The sequence below is a fragment of the Ochotona curzoniae genome, unplaced genomic scaffold (assembly GCF_017591425.1).
Source record: "Ochotona curzoniae isolate NIBS_2020 unplaced genomic scaffold, NIBS_Ocur_1.0 contig_2688, whole genome shotgun sequence".
Taxonomy (NCBI): Eukaryota; Metazoa; Chordata; class Mammalia; order Lagomorpha; family Ochotonidae; genus Ochotona; species Ochotona curzoniae.
The window spans coordinates 7,622,193-7,634,414 of record NW_024465553.1 but is presented as its reverse complement, the minus strand read 5'-3'; the positions used below and the strand labels follow the sequence as shown (position 1 = coordinate 7,634,414).

General features: G+C 48.7%; 1 protein-coding gene across 2 annotated transcripts in view; it reads right to left on the bottom strand.

Moving 5' to 3' along the window:
- TTC7B (tetratricopeptide repeat domain 7B) overlaps positions 1-12,222 on the bottom strand; it is a 161,429-nt gene that overhangs the window by 112,851 nt on the left and 36,356 nt on the right. For both annotated transcript variants that reach the window (XM_040975164.1, XM_040975165.1), the window contains exon 5: positions 8,575-8,696. In XM_040975164.1, the coding sequence (XP_040831098.1) occupies positions 8,575-8,696 (122 nt within the window). The remainder of the gene's footprint in view (positions 1-8,574; positions 8,697-12,222) is intronic.

The following is a 12,222-nucleotide window of genomic DNA, read 5'->3' as shown; positions in this document are numbered from 1 at the left end:
CAGGAGGCCAGGGACACGTGAGTCCTCACTGTGCCATTTCGGCTAGCTAGGGAAGCCGTGGAGATGGTCCTGAGCAACCAAGAGGGGCTAAAGCAGACTCAGACACGTGAACTTGAGTATGAACTATACACCGCCAAGACTCCATGAACCTGAAATACAAGGCTGAAGTGAAGCAGCACCGCTCAAGCAAAGCCAGTCTCCACCACAGCAGCCACGCTCATCACATGAGGGCCAACCAATCACTGAGAACGCTGAAGAGCACCAGGCAGACTCACGACTCATCTTCACACGTCAAGTGGTATGCAAGAAAAATCTAGAACAGATAACTCTTCTGCTAATGACACGACTTCAAACATCAACTCATTGTAGACAAAAGAATTCCACAGGAAAAGGTCTTCCAGTCACCCTGGACATCCAGTCTGTGGGGTTATGGAGAGGGAGAAAGGCAGTGGGGACCTCAGGCAAGGGTCCTTGCCAATATCCCGTGGACACCCAAGCTGAAAACTCCATGTGTCTGGTAAGAGTTCACTTCCATCTCAGCAAGCAGGAAACAGGAAGACATTTCCAAAACAACTCTGGGGACACTATTTCAAAGCTATGAGGAAATTACTTGAAAGAAAGATCTGTGTTTGGTGGTCCAAATGGCTCAAGGAGCTGAATGGGTGGCATGGGGGATGGGGGGACTGTGGGACCCCGGGGAGAGGCACACGGTGCCTGGCCCAGCCTATAGGTATCCAGTTCAGAGTCACCAAGGTCTATGCAGAAGGCCAAGGGGGACCTTTGCCATTAAACTGGTAGATGGAAGCTTCTGATACACTGCTCCAGGAACAAACAAAAGCAGCCTGGCTCAGACAGAGGCGGCGCAGTGCCTGATGGGATCCTCGCTCAGCCTGTGAGTCACGCCACACTCCTGACCTGGGCCTGGGAAAGGCTCTAGCAATGGAGAAGAAAGGGGTGGAGGTAGAGGAGGAAGGGCAGGGAGGGAGAGTGGGACACGAGGCCTCTGGAATGGGGCAAGGGAAGCGGCTCTCAGAGGTAGGGCGCATACCCGGCAAGGCCATGGGCTCCATCCTGCCTTGGCACCATCCATGAGATGGCACGAATGCCTATCTCGTACACCTGACTATGTTAGCAATCGGAAAGCCAACTGGACCATTCCCAACCGTATGCCCAGCCCTACCACCTGTGGGAGGAAAGCCAACAGCAGCCACTGGTGGGAGTGAGTGCCATCCCTTGGTTTGACACTGGACAGCAAGACGCCAGCACCAAACTCCAGGAACTATCTTCCCATGGCTTCCTCCCCAGCCATGGTTTTGTACCTGAGGGATCAGCGGCTCAGGGAGGCGAGATGGTATTCCCAGGAGTGTGTGGTCCATGGACAGAAGAGCTGCAGGCTGAACCCCAGCATCATCTCGGGTTGGGGCCCAACAAAGGCTGAGGTGACCCTAGAAGCTGGCTGGTGGGACCACCCCCTTAACTCAGAAACAAACACTGCAGCAGCAGGAGGGCAGCCAGGGACAGCTCTGTGCCTGGGACACACGAAGATAAAGGCACGGAGGGGATTCCTGGACCCCTATCTGGGGGGTAGTGGGGTGTGACCTCCAGGCCAAAAACGGAACTAGAAAGGAAGAGGGTGACAGCTGGCAGGGCTGCAGCTGACAGGACTATGACAGCACGGAGGGGTGTCTGCCCACAGTCAGCAGGCCCAGCTCCGGAGCCAGGCAAGCACCAAGCAGACTCGGCTCTTCTCAGTTGGAAAGTAAACTCACTAACCCAGGTGGCAAGCTCAAGTTCACCTGAGCAGTATCTAGCTTAAAAAAGCTCCCCGCCTTTTCTTCTTAAAAAAAAAAAAAAATCATGTATTTACTCTCAAAAGGCAGAGTTAGAGAGAGGAGACATACACACCCAGACCTTCATCTCCAAACGGCTATAATAACTAGAGCTGGGCCAGGCTAAAATCAGAGCTGAAATCCAGGCCTCTCCTTGGGACGGTAGGGGCCTAAGCACTTGAGCCATCTGCTGCTGCTTTCACAGATGTATTATCTGGGAGTTGGACAGAAGTGCAGCATCCACAACATGATCCAATGCCCATATTGGATGCCAGCATCTCAGGTGGAAACCTACTATGCCATAATGCTGTTCCATCCCAAAGTCTCTCTAAGCACATAAACAGGGCCTGTATGCTCAGTGAGGAGAATATTTTATTTGCTTAGAGGAATAAATGATTTCTAAGCTCCTCTAAATGTTCAGAAGGGCTACCGTTTACTCCATTCTCTCTTCCACAAATCCCCGTCTCCAGAAGGACTGTATTCCTTCAGTATCCAAACTGGGTGCCCACACACTGGGCAGAGTGAGACCCTCGTGTGAGCCTCCCGATGAGGCCATGGGGAGATGGCAGCAGACAGCAGCCACTGCTCAGCAATCGCTGCCAGCACCTGGCTCGTCCTCCTCCTCTGAGAGGCCACCCCCGATCCATGACTGCACTTGGCTCCCCACCAACCTGGCAGCACTGTGTTATCCTCAACAGTGAAAGAAGCTGAGTCCCGCAGAGAAGTTGGGGGGCACCCAGCAGCAGAGGGGGACTGTGGATCTGGCCTGTGTGGTCCCAGCACTGGGTCCTTACCCCCGCAACACTACTCCAGCCTGCCTTTACTGACTTCTCATTTCTTTCTTTCTTTTTTTTTTTTTTTTAAGATTTATTTATTTATTGGAAAGTCAGATATACAGAGAGGAGGAGAGACAGAGAGGAAGATCTTCCATACGATGATTCACTCCCCAAGTGAGTGCAACGGCCGATGCTATGCCGATCCGAAGCCAGGATCAAGGAACTTCTTCCGGGTCTCCCATGTGGGTGCAGAGTCCCCAGACTTTGGGCCATCCTCGACTGCTTTCCCAGGCCACAAGCAGGGAGCTGGATGGGAAATGGAGCTGCCGGGATTAGAACTGGCGCCCATATGGGATCCTGGCGCGGTCAAGGCGAGGACTTGAGCCGCTAGGCCACGCTGCCGGGCCCCTCATTTCTTTCTTAAACCTTTTCATTGTATTGCTTAAAAATAGTTATAGAATGTTATTTAACGCCAAGGTATCATTTGGGGAATTATTGTAAAGTGAAGTGAACACCCTTGGAACCACCATCCCAGTAAAGGACAGGGGCACAGCCTCTCATCCAGGCCCGTGGCAGCCCCCTGCGCCCCGGAGGTGGCTGTCCTGACTTAGACAGGCACGGCTTCTTGTGCTCATCACTCATGCATCTGGCCCCAGAGCTCCGGCTTAGTCTGGCTCACTTTTTAAACTACCTGATTGTACAATTCTCTCCCCTTTGCCTCTGTCTTGTCCTTCCAAGTTCTCCACTAAAGCACCCAGAGTTTCCAAAGGCGAGAGGCCTGCCCACTCCTAGCCCAGTGTGATGCATTTCTGTGTTCTTTGTGGTGCCCACTATGTGGTGGCTGGATCCCAAGGACCACTTGATTTGGACCCAAACACTCCGGCCAGACATTGGGCAACAGCATACACTGGTTCTGAGGTTGGCAGTCTTGAATATTTCTTCATCAGCTATAATAACCTCATAAGGAGTTCCCTTTTGCTTGCCATTTGGTTTTGCATGCAGGAAGGGGTCCAGTTTTTCCAAGTACTTGGTTTTCAAGATCCTGAATTAGAACTCATAAATTTAAATATATTTGATGACTCTAGTGCAATTTTTATACTTCTTGAAATTCAAATTGCCCATAATTGGCCTGAGTCCTTTCTAACATGACACAGAAATCTCTGATAGTCTCCTGGATGCAAAGATGCTCCCGGCTCATCTTACATACTTCCTGTCCCAGAACTGGAGTGAGGCTTCTTTTATTGGAAAATGACATTTCCAAATCTCAGTCTAGAAGCTCAGGATGTTCAGGGCTAATGAGTCACTGTAGCCGGACTCCTCTCTCTCCCCCAGGGGGACCCGCCCCCGACCACATGTGCATGTGAATACATGCATGCATGCCTACACACAATCACCTTGTGACTTCATACTGATGTCACCCATCCCATTGTCAAATTCAAGACTATGCCTTTTCCTTGGCTTCTTTAGCCTCAAGTCCTTCTTGCCTTTCTCCCATACCAAGAATCCTAGCTCTCAAGGACACAGAAGACAACAAAACATTCCATGGTCATTCAAATGCTTTAGCCCATGTTAAGCAGAAAAGAAGCAGGTTAAGCCCACTGTCTTGAATACCAGCAATCCATACGGGTGCTAGTGCATGTTCCAGCCACTTTACTTTCAATCCAGCTCCCTACTATTGTACCTGGGAAGACGGTGGAGGATGGCCCAAGTACTTGGGCCCCAGTGCCCATGTCAAAGATGGGGTTCTAGCTTCGGCCTGGCCCAGGCCCAGTGACTGTGGCCAATTAGAGAGCGACTCAAAAGATAGAAGAGTTCTCTGTCTCTCCCTCTTTCAGTAATTCTGCTTTTCAAATATTTTAAGTTTCTGAGTAACAAAACTAATCATATTGTTACAAAGTGCCCCTCACAGGCTCCCAAAATGCACCTGCCTGGTCGACTCAGCATTCAACCACAACCGCAGTCCTCCTCCCCCTTTCTTTAACTTCCTTTCCAAGACCAACTTCAAGTTCCATTCTGATGGACTCCAACTGATGAACTCATCCAAACTATCCTCTTCGGCTAGCACAATCCTTCGTTAGCATACTTTCTTTTTTTTTTTTTTTAAAGATTTATTTTTTATTATTTTTTTTTATTGGAAAGGCAGATATACAGAGAGGAGAGACAGAGAGGAAGATCTTCCGTCCGATGATTCACTCCCCAAGTGAGCGCAACGGGCTGATACTATGCTGATCCGAAGCCAGGAGCCTCTTCCGGGTCTCCCACCCGGGTGCAGGGTCCCAAAGCTTTGGGCCGTCCTCGACTGACTGCTTTCCCGGGCCACAAGCAGGGAGCTGGAAAGGAAGCGGGGCTGCCGGGATTAGAACCGGCGCCCATATGGGATCCCGGGCGTGCAAGGCGAGGACCTTAACCACTTGCGCCACCGCGCCGGGCCCCGTTAGCATACTTTCCAAGAAGTATTACAATTTCCTGCTGATAATGTTCATCTTCCTCATAAACTCAGAGAACTTTTTTTTTATTTATGTTATATCTCCAGAACTAACCCAGCAGGCTTGCAATAAACATTCATGCAACTGAGTAGGCAATAGTTGGGGTTATTTTTCTTTTTTAAATCTACTAGTTCAAAATGTACTTGAAAGCAATATAATTGCATCCTGCTTTTTTAAAAAATCTGAAAGTCAGACTTCCCTCACTCTGGCTAATGAATTTTCCTGGTTATTTTTCAGAAGAAACATGGCTTCGGGTTCTTCCTGGTATTTGATTCCAGCACATGGGGGGTGGGGGACTGTGTCAGATGCTAATTTGTCAGGGAGTTTCAAGGGAGAAGCAGCCACCTCCTCTGTCAGTCAGCCGCACAGAGGCAGAGAGCATGCAAATGATGCCAAGGGCAGGCAGAAGGAAGAGGAGCTGGCAGACAGAAGGTACAGAATGTTCATGCCAAACCGAAACCACCACCAGCAAAGACACTTGAGAAAAGAAAGTTAAAATGTAAGCCTAAAATGGAGGGGAAGGTGGGAAGGCCAAATGTCAATTAAGAACAAGAATTATTTTTTTAAAACCCTGTCACTGAATGCAGGGATTGGTCAAGAGCTCGCCCTGTCAGATTCCAGATTGCCTTACAGGATGGGTAGGACTTTGCTGGGCAGACTGTACCCTACAAACAGCAAGGGGGCACTGAGGGACAAGCCCAGCCCCTTTTGCCCATGGGGAAGGCTCCAGTCATGCCCAAGGCATGCCCTTTCCCAGGGCATCTCTGTCATCTTGCAGACTTTCATGCGTGCTCTCTCTGCAACTGCCTCTAAGAGCTAATGAAAAATAACTGCAAAGACGAGTGGAGAGACAGACAGGGATGGTTTCTAAGGGCAGACAGGCCATGCCACTGAAGGAGAACCGGGGGTCTCCACCACCAGCTGCCCCTCATACATTCGGAGCGCAGCTGCCAGGGGACCAGGAGAGGGAAGAGGTGAGCAGGCAAGGGCTGGGCTGAGTGTGAGCCAGAAGCAGGGGCGCTGCAGCTCCAGTGGACCCCGCTCCCATGTGCATACAGCTGCATGCAGACATTACTAATGTTTCAAGACAGCTCCCCACAGTCTGACGGGCTTGGGGAGGGGACACTTGGCCTGCTTGCAGATCAGATAGGATGGGACTTCTCCTTTTTCTATGCACATGTGTCATTTCACAGGTCTGGGCCCCAGGGGCTGCCTGCAGAGACCATGCTCTCCAAGCAGCCCCTGTATCCCCACCAAGCTTCAGCCCCGACAACCACAGTCCTAGCCCAGCTCAGGTCTGGGAGACAGGGGGATCTGTCTCTGTCTCTATATATGTAACTCTGACTTTCAAATAAATAAAATCTTTTTTTTTTTTTAAGCATTTCCTCCCAGAGTCAGGGTGATAGACAAGGGCTAACTGAGCCCTTCCACGCAGTCACGGACAGCACTTCCTTGGCAGTGGCACAGAGGTACCACAAAGCCAAGCACCTGGGGCTCAGGTGAGACTTGCTATGTGACCTGCAGCAAGACACAGCCACTCTGAGACTCCTCACACAGAGGCAACTTGTCTGGTGCTGCCTACTTCCCAGGCTGGCTGTGGGGAGAGGATGGAGAGGATATTGTGAGGACCAATGAAAATGTCAAAACACCTGATAAACAACTGTCCTGCTGGGATCCGATGTGAGGCATTACAAGAACCTGGAACTGGTCCTGGTATCAGGTTTTCTGACAGCGATGCTCAAGTTCACCAGTTTGGCAGCCACTCTGGCAGGAAAGGACGGGAGGGCTGTCACAGAGGGAGATGCAACAACAGTACGTATGTAAGTCCTTTCCTATAGAAGAAGGATGTGTTTTATCATTTCTGGCTCTTGCATTGCTGAGCTCTTCCACACTGCATTTTCCAACCACTAAAACTCAGTCCATCCTGTCCATTGTATCCTTTCACATGCACACAAGAAAAATGAAGGAAAGCAAAACAGGGAGACAACAGGTGCAAATACATCAAAAGACGGAAAGCAGGAAGCCACTGGGGCTCAGGGACAGCGGCTACCTCTGTTCTGCCCCCTTTGGCCAGCTTGGACACAGGGGTCCACTGAAAAATGACCTGCCCCTCCCCTGTGCGCTGCTCAGGCCCCGAGTGGCTCTCCCAGTGTACATCAGGCAGCCTGAGGTACGTGGCAGGCCTCAAACCTCCCTCTGCTTTATCTCCTTCAGTCCACGCTTTGGGCCCTCCTGGCCCTCACCTCCACCTGCCTATCAGTAATGTCTTGGCCCAGTCTCAGCCTTGAGGACCTTGCATCTTTGAGAGAACCTGGCTGATCAATCACTGGTCTTCAGAGCTCACCCAGGGAGGACAAGAGGAGCGAGAAGGCTGCCAAGTTGGGCAGTCCCGACAGCAACATCCTCGCTCATTGTCCTGGACCTGGGGCAGGGGAATGCTCAGAAGAGGAATGAGACAGAAGGAAGCCCACTGCACATGGCCCATCCATCATCTAGTGCAAGTCACTCCTTGTTATTTATTTGTTGAATCCCAGCCAAGGCTTCTCAAGTTGACATCAGAGCCCAGGAGTTCCACTTTCTTCTCTATGAGGAGTAACAAATTTCACAGATAAAATCAAGTTCTCCAGCTCCCCACCCCTGCCCATCCCACAGAAAGCGTTTTCAAGGGATGCTCTTGTTTGGTGCCCCAGGAGAATGAACTGCTACCTCTGGACACACACGTGGGTAGCTCAGGGGGTAAGCAAGGAAGGGGTGGGCCTGCTGACCACATTTAAGGCAAAAGCAGGGAATAAGCAGTCTCTAGAGAGCTACTCTGAGTCTCTCCCTCTACTTTCAGCAGCAAGGGCGGTGGGTGGGGCGGGGGGCGTCAGTGCAGGGGACATGCACTATGGCTCAGAACATCACAGTCAACAGCAATAAGATCCAGTGTGAGCTACAGCTTTGTGCCAAAGCCACCAAGCTGCTCCAAACCTTGGGGTGTTTCACCTGGTCTTCCACAAACTTCATCAGAGGCCCAAGGAACAAATCAGGCCTCCTACAGTTTGATAGAATTTGGGCAATGAGCATTTATTCTCAAGAAATGGAAAAATGGATGCAGGTGGCTCCAAGCAGCAGGCAGATAAAATCCCACTTGCATGAGCTATGCCCCAAAGTTTGAAGATCTTGCAAACAGAGGCAGAGTGAGGCTGCTGTTCACTTGCTCTGAGGCTAGGATGCTCGAAACACTGCTTACAAATCACACTCAGGTGGGTACCCTCCTCCCTCCCTTCTCCCACTTCTAAATCTCATGGGGAAGCAAGACAACCAGGGGCACAAGAGACAAAAAGAGCTAATGTTCATTCTTTTTGTCTCTATTTTTTTAATAGAGTTCCAATTCCAGTTCATATTTCAGGTTGCTTTACTACCGTAACTAACCTGCAGACAGCATGAAAAGGCTTTCTATTCTCCTTCAGGGCGTGGTTAATAAAAATGAAGACAGCTTACCCATTTTTGAAATAGAGGACATGGGCTCTCTGAAGTCCTGTCTCTAGGAAAAACCCTAGTTCTTGATCGTGGGGAGCAGGGCCAGGCTTGGGGCTTCTGTTCTGAATATTAGAAAGTATTACCTGGAAGGGGAGAAAACGGGAAAACTAATCAGATGCACGTTCGAGCCCACTTCCTCCAAACCCTAGGTCTATGTGCACAGCTTGAAGAGCTGGCTTCCTCACACACACATCCGTGCAGTGCACAGGTAGGGAGTAAGGTGGCCCAAGAGCAGGGTGACGTCTGCAGGGCAGGGCACAGCTGGGCCACCAAAGGGAACATGTACCCTCCTGTCACTGGGAGCCCAGGGACAGAAGACACAGGGGAGGTATTAGGAGATGAGTTAGAGACAGAGGCTCTGCTGAGTGCCAGGACCAGACAGGACCCAGTCAAGGGCAAAAGTGGGTGTCAGGTGCCAGGGGGTTGGCCCAGCCCCCCATGGGTTCAGTGAGCTTTGAAAGGGCCCCAGCGCCCACCCAGAGATTAACTGGATGGGACCAATGGCCCAAGCCATAAAGCTGAGGGCTGCAGACTAAGCAGCAGAGCTAAGAACGACAGCTAAGCTCTCTCTTATCAAACTTGCCCTCCTGTCAACAGATGCCAGAGCTTTAAAGGCTTAAATGTTCAGCCCTGCAAGAAACGCTGCCAAGGACCCAGGAGAAGTCCCGCCAGTTGAGTTGGTGACAGTGGGTGGCAAGCGCACACCTGCTATTCACTTTAAACTCACAAGTCAAAGAAAGCATTTGTCAAAGAGGAACTTGCTGTGGCCTGTTTTAAAACCACTCCAAGTGCTCTGGAAGTGTGTTGGCCACATCTGCTGCAAGTGAACAATTCTACAAAATACCTGGTAATTAGCCAAACTCCAAATACCCCCAAGGAGGTGAGGCTGAACTGTTGGCCCTCTAAGCTGTGAGCTTCTCAGAGTAAAAAAAGAAGCCACAGCACAAACAAGACCCAGGTGAGCCATCCCTGTGTTCAGTCCACAGCCCCACATTGTAGTGGGACCCCATGGTTCCTTCCCTCCACCCCTACACTGTCCAGGCATCCCCCCTCTTCCACAGTGTGTTGGTGTGGAGAAGCACAGAACCCCATCTTGAGTATGCTTCCTTTCTCTCCCTTTCCAATCTTCATGCCTTTTCTTTGTTTTTCTTCCCTCTCTGTGCTGGTTAAAAGGCCTAGCACTCTATGCATTCCATACCAAGAAACAGCAAGAGCACAAAGTCTTAGTTTGTTTCTAATTTCAGGAGGAAAGCACTTGGTCTTTCACCATTAAGTGTGTTGCTAGGTGTGGGTTTTTCACAGATCCCCTGAATTGTCTTGAAAAAAGCTACAGTTCCCTTCTATTTCCAGCTTGCTGTATATTTTAAAGTCAGGAATGGGTGTTGGATGTTTTGAAATTCTTCCTCTCTACTGAGTAAGGTGATCATATATTTTTTGTTCTTTATTATACTAACACATGCTGTGCCCCATTGTTGGGTTCACAGATGTAAGATTAACTTTGCATTCCTGAAAGGACTTTCGCTTAGTCATGGCATCTGGAAAACACTGTAAGATGCAAATATCGTAGGTAAGAGATGCATTCAATGCCCCTAGCCTGTGAGAGGCCTGACTTAGAGCAGCCTCCCTCTGACATCCTGGGCCTCCGACACCGGCCTTTGCCTGGCTGCCTCAGCACTGTGGCTCACTGCTGCCACCCGGCATCACCAGGCTGTACTGAACACTGTCAGGTTGATGCGTCCTTGTAGTTAGACATTTTTAAGTCAAATCACTGTAGGTTGAGGGCCTTCTGTATATGTCACTGAATCCAGTTTGCTGGTCTTCTGTTAGGAATAGTTACATCTGATTCGTAAAATGAGTTAGGAAGTGTTTCTTCTTATTTCTTGAAGTTTGTCAAGTAATGGTACAGAATCTGTCAAAGCAGTCAGCTGGGTCTAGAATTTTCTTTATGAGGTTGAGGACAGCTTCACTACAAATTTCATTTAAAGAGTAGATATAAGGTTACTTATATTCAGGTTATCTATTCCCTCTGCAGGCACATAATTTTTTCTTACAGCCTCTATGTGTCTATGGGTCTATAGTAGTGACTCCCTCTTAATTATGGATATTGGTAATTTGTGTTCTTTCTTTCATGTGTGTTTCCTCACCTTAGAGCTCTGTGGATTTTATTGATCTTTTCAAATAATTAGCTTTGGGTTTCATCTATTTTCTCTGTTTGGTATTTCATTGATCTCCAGGCTATTATTTCTTTCCTTCTTAACTTGCTCTTCAACTTTAATTTGTTCTTATTTTTCTGGCTACTTGAATTTCAAATCACTGACTTGAAAAGTTTTAATTACAAAAATATGGACCGATCACTTGATATCTGATCAATCACAAAGGCGATTTCTGGTTTCAGAATAAAGCAGCAACTATAGATAGAGGCAGAAATTCTTCTTAACAGGCTGATTTATTGTACATGTGGGTTGCATTCACCATAAAGTTATAATACACTCATTCTTTTTAACATGAAAAGACATAGAATTTATAGACAACTTCCTATTTATCCATCGTGTAACTTCAAATATGCCTGCAATCCCAGTTACGATCTTTTTGAAAGACGAGTCAGATCAAACACATCATTAAGAAAAACTTGCATACTAAATAGACCACGAACTCTGAGACAAAGACCATCATTTTGCACATTCCTGACAGGTTACTTAGAATGCAGCTTCTCAGTTCAGGAACAGTAAATGAGTTTATTGGCTAAATTATCAATGAGGGAGCTCTCTGCCAGTATAAAGGGGATGGATGAAAACTGGCTTGTAGGCATGAATTACTCTAAAATAACAAATGCTTAAAAAGCATCTGTTATAACTGCTAAAGTGTAAAATGAGTATTATTTATAGCTGGCTTATCAGCTGTTTAAAATTCACCAATATTTCTTTTGACAAAAGCTAGTGGAAATCCCCAAGAGCAGAGGAGAGACCAGCAGTTGAAGGTCATGTTTACTAGTTTAGTAACTCCAGCCTTCTGACCTGCCAAGTAGCTGGGAGGAGGGCGTGGGGAAAGCAAGGGTGCTGGAATGCAAGGGCATTTTGTAAGTTTGGGCCCCCTTTTTTCTGAGGGAACACAGGGCCCAGGCACGTAAGAGAACTGCCAAGGCTGCTCTGGCATCAGACGGTAGCAGCAGAATCAGCATATGCACAAGGCCATGGGCCAGCATCAGAGTCACTAGCTGCAGGGGCCGGAGCTTCTTCTTGGCATCCCAGTCCATTTCTATTTTTAATTGGAAAGGCAGATTTGCAGAGAGAAGGAGATATGTGTATGTCTCTGACGATGAATTTGTTGTAACTCTCATCCCTACTGCCTCAGCAGTTGAAGTTTATTTTTCAAGATTGTGTGTGTTGCACCAGCCTGACCATTCAGGTGTACTCCTGTGTTTGCCCTGCCGAGTGTCTGCTGTGAGATTCTTGAACACGAGGTTTTTTGTTGTGCTTCAATTATGCAAAACTTTTTTTGGCCGTTTTCACTTCAGACACTTCTTCTGCTCCAGTGTCTCTCTTCTTTTCCTTTGGAACTCCGAGCACACACAAGGGGTTTCTCTGTGTCCACCAGAGACTCTGCTCTGCT